This window comes from Cannabis sativa, chromosome 2 (genome assembly GCF_029168945.1).
Source record: "Cannabis sativa cultivar Pink pepper isolate KNU-18-1 chromosome 2, ASM2916894v1, whole genome shotgun sequence".
In the NCBI taxonomy this organism is placed as follows: domain Eukaryota; kingdom Viridiplantae; phylum Streptophyta; class Magnoliopsida; order Rosales; family Cannabaceae; genus Cannabis; species Cannabis sativa.
In genome coordinates, this window is record NC_083602.1 from 42,705,818 (window position 1) to 42,711,817 (window position 6,000).

Below are 6,000 nucleotides of genomic sequence, written 5' to 3' on the forward strand. Positions count from 1 at the left end.
ACTTTTTCTAATTCTTAATACTTAAAATTTTCATTTCTTTTTGAGAAATGTAAGATAAGAATAAGATGAATTATGTCAAAAGTTGAGATACCCCATTACCCAAAGCAATATTGTTTTTTGTCCCCTTTTGCTTAAGCATATCATCAACCAAGGAATAGTCTTTCTCAACGTCTTCGGTCCTTGTTATAAATATAATATGTTTTTATTTATATATATTATGGAGGGAGGCAACTTTGAGTTGAACAAAGAAGTCAGAATGTGGGGATTGCAATACTTGGGTTCTCTCAGCCAATTATTCAAAGTAACCTTTCACATTCTACAAAATCAAAAAAAAAAAAAAAAAAAAAACCTTTCACATTCTACAAGTGTTTGAAGTTGGTTTATTCAATGAAGTCATAACCAATTGGCAACTTGGATAGCACCTATGAGAAAAAGATGTTTCATTGAAACAATTCAAACCACAGAAGAAAGCTTCAACATTTTTTTTTTTCTGTATTGGAAAGACATAACAGAAGATGGAGAATCTGACCACTCAAAAAAGTCAAAGAAGAGAGATTAAGATGAAGAAGAATATTCATTAAACTTCCAGCCAAAAAATAAAGACAATGTATAATCACAACATTATTATTAACATCATTACAGAATAACAAATATCACATATGACACTTTGAAACATAAATTAATTTGAAATAATAAAAAAAAAAAGGAGAGTTGGTTTTACAAAAATTCCAATCCTACCCACACAAGAGAGAGGACACTTTCCCCAGACATTGCTAATATAGCCGGGCCAACTTCTCCTGTCCAAGTTCTAACATTGAAGGCACTACAAATATTTTTCTGAATTCCCATCTATAGAAAATAATAAAAATTGAAAAAGAAAATGTGAAAAAGGAAACAAAAATTTTAAGGAAAAAAATAATCCAGGGAAGAAGGTAAAACTGACTTGTTCTTCTTCTTCTTCCCTTGTATTATTATTTTTGGGGTTTGGTTTCATCTTCACCAGGCACAAACCTTGGCAGAGTCAATAATGTATTGACACGAGAAACTCCTTCCAAAGCAGACCAATCCTTACCTGGCTCTGAATTCATTACATCTGACCCATCTTCTGGATGAATCTCTTCACATGTTCGGACAGTACCTGACCGGTCCAAACCAGTAGTACATGAGATATCTTCTTCTTTCTCAGCTGCACAGTTAACCCCATCTTCCTTAGGCCTAGTATTTGCAGCAACAGACAAATTGTTGGTGTCTGAGTCAAGGAAGAGGCAAACTACAGCACAGTCGTCTACTTTTGATGTAGGGTATTTATGTCTCCAAGCTCGCACTGCTGTCTCAACTAATGCTCGAGCTGCTGTGGAACGAGATGGAGCTGAAGCTATTATGTCTACAACTTCTTTGTTTGTCAGGACATCCCATATCTAACAACAGAAAAGTAAGTTTGTAGGGATAAGATTGGAAGCATAGGAAATGGCATCCAGTGAAGCAAGTTTTTCTTTAAAAAAAAATGGCATACCCCATCTGTAGCCAAGACAATAAACTCATCTTTCTCAGTGGTTCTCCTATAGGATATTTCAGGCACAGAGATTAGACCAAAATCCTTTAGGCAGAAATCACCAAAAGCACGAGCCATGGCAAGGCCAGGTGAATTGTTGTTTGGCAGCCAAACTCGAGCAACTTCAGGTTCATCTTGAAGAGCAAATACACGCCCTCTACACTTACGAATCCTCTCAGCTTCCGCTGCAAAGCAAAGAAAAGAACAAAACTGAAATGATTTTTAAGTGGAAAGTATTACAATTCAAAAAACAAAAAGGCAAGTATGCTAATAATAACCAAAGACACTTTCTGATCCATCATTGGCATTTAACGGTTAATACTAATTATTTTAAAAAAAATGCCGCACCATTGAGTTTTTTCAAGCAAGAAAGCACCAGAGCAAATAACTATTAATATTGTTAATACTTTAGCATCATAATTGTGAAATCTGTGTTAGTAGCTGCTCCTGATGTTAGTCAAGGAACAACATTCATTTCTATGTCCAGAAATCAGGGTGAGAATCACCTGGGAGATTTGGTTTGAGATCCACAGTCAACTGAACTGGAATCAAGGAATTGTCAATGTCTCTCGTAGCGAGTATTGCTCTCGAGTCCCCTACATTTCCAATGACAATATCCCGGCCCTACAAAGGAGAAAATCAGCTCACGATCAAGAGGAATCTTCCAAAAGGTCAACAAAGTAACCAAAAATGTGATTCTAAATGGTGATCAAGAGGAATCTTCCAAAAGGTCAACAAAGTAGCAAAAAATGATTTTCTAATGGCTATTAGCTCACCTGCTTAACAAGAGTTACAGCTGTAGTTCCGCTACAGAAGCAATCTATACTTGCTTGTGTTCTCAGTTCCCTGTCCATGACTTTGAAAGCCTTCAAAAATGACTCTTTCAGCGTCTGAAAGATCTCAGGGTGCTTTTCTGCTTCCCCCATATCAATAGGGGTCCTCGGTTCTTCATCAACAGATGCTAGAGTTGTCGTATCTTCTGGATTCATGCTTCCTGCAGTATTGAGGCTGATCTCTTTAAGAACATCCCCACTAGTTATGTTCACTTCCCAGTGTGCACTCAATTTTAGAGGAAGAGAATCCCTCACTCTTTTCGCAACCATATGACCATAAGGACCATGACCATCGAAAACACCACAGAAAATTGTATCTGTTCTGGAACCAAAGTTCTGAAATGCAAATTGAAAAGAGTTACTGATTATGAAAGACAAAGAAGCAAAAACAAAAATGGATGCTACTATTCACAAACATGAACTTTAGTTTTTTTTAAACAATGAACGTGAACTTTAGTTAGTAACACAAAACCTATCATTAATACAACAAAGGGGGGTAAGTACTTAAATATAAAAAGACTTCAATGGTTCCAAACTATAAAAAGAAAAGAAGAGTTCACTTTGCTACCATGAAAGCATGGTTTCCTGGAACAAACTGCAGTCAATTATTACAAATTAGTAGTCCTTTTTTCCCCCCTCTATTCAGTACTAGAATACATCTATATTCAAAAAAAAGGCTAAAGAGTAAGGTACTAATTACAAGATGCAGACAAAGAAAAAAAAAACAAAACTAGCGGATCCCTTTAATATCCAATTAACCTAAAAATTGCAGACGAAAATTCAAGTGCAAACTCTATAATTCAGGAAAGATGAGGGTTTATTAGTAGCCCACTGTTTTGCATACTATTCTGTAAGCATACCAAAGTAAATTCAATATATTCAAGCATATCATGAAATGAATATCTAAAAACATATAAATTAATAATAATCTGAGTAGAAATGACCATTTTTTTTAGAAAAAGATAATTACCTCCCAAACAAGCATGGCATCCTGATTGGTCCCTTTCTTGCCCTGTTGAGTAAAAAGTGATGCAACTTCACTTGACCCATTTAAGAACATCCTCCCAGGAATCCTGTGCAGTGGCTCTTCTCTCCGATAGTCGAAGGAAGAGTTTCGAGACCCAGGTTTCTTTTTGGAGTTCTTCCTTTTCCTGACCCCAAGTGAGGGAGACAACGGTGAACTGCCACGAGGGCTCCTGCTTTCTGCAGATAAGCAGGACCCCATTCTCAGGGCCCTGATTATATTTAATATGCACTCCAGACCAGCCAAACAATCACAACCCCTATTTTCAATTGAAGGATCCGTCAGAAAAGCTTGGTGATGATCCTTAAAAAAAAAAAAAGCTCTCTTTTTTCTCTTTTCTAAGAGCTAAAAATCTTTACAAAATTGCAGCTTTGGACTCTTCAATCACAACTATGAGAGAACCCTTTTGAGCTCAAAGCTTGAGATTTAAATTAATAGGCCTTTTGATCGTCAAGCTGTTGTATTCCGATCAGTAACCGCAAGAAATTGTCCAAATCCAGATACCCTTTTGCTTTCAGGTGTCACTTGTCAGAATAACCAACAAATTCGCCTTGAAACCACTTGAATTATGCTAAAATTACAAGAATAAAATTCTTCCCCAACCAGGAACCAATCCGAAATTCAATACCAGACCCTTTTCAGCTGCTTTCCTTGAATGGTAAAGAAAAACAGCTTTCTTTCGCTTTGTTTAATATAATAATTATATATAGAGAAGTACAAGCTCTTGCCTTTATTTATTTATATTTAATCATGAAAATAGTATAGAAAAGTATAAGGCCAGAATATGGATAAAGAGAGCAGATCTATGGTACAAAATATCACTTTTTTTTTTCACCAAAAACCCAACTTGATATCTGAACAAGGTATACAAAAATTCAAAGAAAATAAAGAAAGAAAGAACACCATTCAATTCCAAATACTACTAATTCAAACCTCAAAAGAGTGTCTCAAAGTTGTTCTCAAAAGAGTGTCTCAAAGTTGTGATCTTGAGTCAAAAACCAGAGCGCCTCAAACGAAATAACTCTTCTTGGATCAACCCAATGAACCGAAGAAACTCATGCGAAAATAGCCAAACGAAGACAGAGAAAATGTGCAGAGAATTCAGAACAGCTCATTCGGCAACTTGGCATACAGAAAAAGACACCCTTCCTCTGACTCTCTCTTTTCTCTGGTGAAAGCTAACACAATACCAGTGGTGGAAAGAAAAAGAACAGAAAAAAAATAAAACCCAGCTCCCAAATGGAGAAAAAATGTGTTTAGTGGGAGTAGATAGAGATGGGGTTGGGAAAATGGACAATGAGAGAGAGAGTTACTACAAAGAGAAATTATAGGGGCAACCACCAAGCACCAGAAAAATAGAAGAAAAGAGATACAAGATTGCAAAATACCCGCTCTATTATTATAACAATAAATAAAAGGTCATGACTTTCTCTATGGGAAGAGAGAGAGATTGAGAGAGAAAGAAGTGTTTTCTTAGAGAAAGAAAGAGAGTGTTTTTGGTTTTGGAATATGAAAAATAATAATAGAATAGGTTCCTTTTCTTTTTCTGTTAACTTTAAAAAAATTCTACGATTAGAGGAGATTTATTTCGGTAGGAAGAGATTTATTAAGATAATAAGCAGATAAATGGATTAAAAAATCAATTATTTTGTTTTTATTATACGTGGAAATAGTTTAATAATTTTATTAAGTTATAACCAAAGCAAATTATTGTTGGAGGTTTTTGACCAAAAAAAAACAAAGCAAATTATTGTTGGAGGTTTTTTACTAGTTCATCTTTATTGTTTAGAGAGGTTTTAATGGTTATTTTTTATGATCAAAGCTCGTGGTTTTGACGTAAATGCAGGCTCGGCCCTGAAATGTAGTGGGCTATAGGGTAAAAATTATTTTTTGGGCCCTTATTTAGAAAAAAAATGATATTTTTCAAAATCAGCAAAAAAATTGTGTAATTTTAAAATGGCAAAATTTTTTTTTTGGGCCCCTGGACTAGGTGGGCCCTAGGCACAGGCCTAGCCCGCCTATGCCCAGCGCCGGCCCTGCGTAAATGCATTGGTATGTTTCCAAATTTCAACCATTTTGTACATCAATCATGGTTCTCTTTAGCTAACAAAATGGTGTAATGCGGTGATTTGAACAGTTTACACTATTATCATTAATTATAATAAAAATTTAAAATTAATCTAATAAAATTTTAACAATACAAAATAAAAAATCTTATTAAAATTTTAACATCATAACATATACACTAATTATCAAGTCATTATTTGAATTGCCTTCAAAAAAATAATATAATATACAGATATATTACATACATTTATCCTTATATAAAAATAAAATAAAAATCATATTATAAAAAGTAGTAGCTTTATAATATATCAATGCGATTTGAATAGTAATTATTGTATTTAAAACCGCAAACTGCATCGCACTGCACGATTTGGCAAAAATGCAAACTACAATCGCACTGCAAATTTCAAACCATATTTTTTTTATGCAGTGTGGTATGGTGCGAGCGATTTGTGCAGTGTAAAAACGGTTTGATGAACACCCTTACCAAGAATAATAAAATCATTAGAAAAGAAAATTTTACC

At 34.6% G+C, this 6,000-nt stretch overlaps 1 protein-coding gene across 1 annotated transcript; it reads right to left on the reverse strand.

Annotated features, from left to right (window-relative positions):
- Positions 1 to 555: 555 nt before the first annotated feature.
- On the reverse strand, positions 556 to 4,931 carry LOC115718972 (probable protein phosphatase 2C 33). The gene is made up of 6 exons (XM_030647806.2): positions 4,343 to 4,931; positions 3,356 to 3,668; positions 2,329 to 2,721; positions 2,059 to 2,176; positions 1,514 to 1,737; positions 556 to 1,418 (listed from the first exon to the last, which is right to left on the reverse strand). Exons 2-6 carry the CDS (start codon positions 3,608 to 3,610, stop codon positions 972 to 974), a joined length of 1,437 nt encoding a protein of 478 aa, XP_030503666.1. The 5' UTR covers positions 3,611 to 3,668; positions 4,343 to 4,931; the 3' UTR covers positions 556 to 971.
- Between the last annotated feature and the right edge of the window lie 1,069 nt (positions 4,932 to 6,000).

Bases quoted from the DNA above. Each gene is read 5' to 3' on its own strand.
- LOC115718972 (XM_030647806.2), bottom strand. From the start codon at position 3,610: ATGGGGTCCTGCTTATCTGCAGAAAGCAGGAGCCCTCGTGGCAGTTCA. The intron at 1,738-2,058 runs GTGATTCTCACC...TTTGCTTTGCAG, and splicing joins TCTCAAACCAAATCTCCCAG to CGGAAGCTGAGAGGATTCGT. The intron at 1,419-1,513 runs GTATGCCATTTT...TTCTGTTGTTAG, and splicing joins TTGTCTTGGCTACAGATGGG to ATATGGGATGTCCTGACAAA.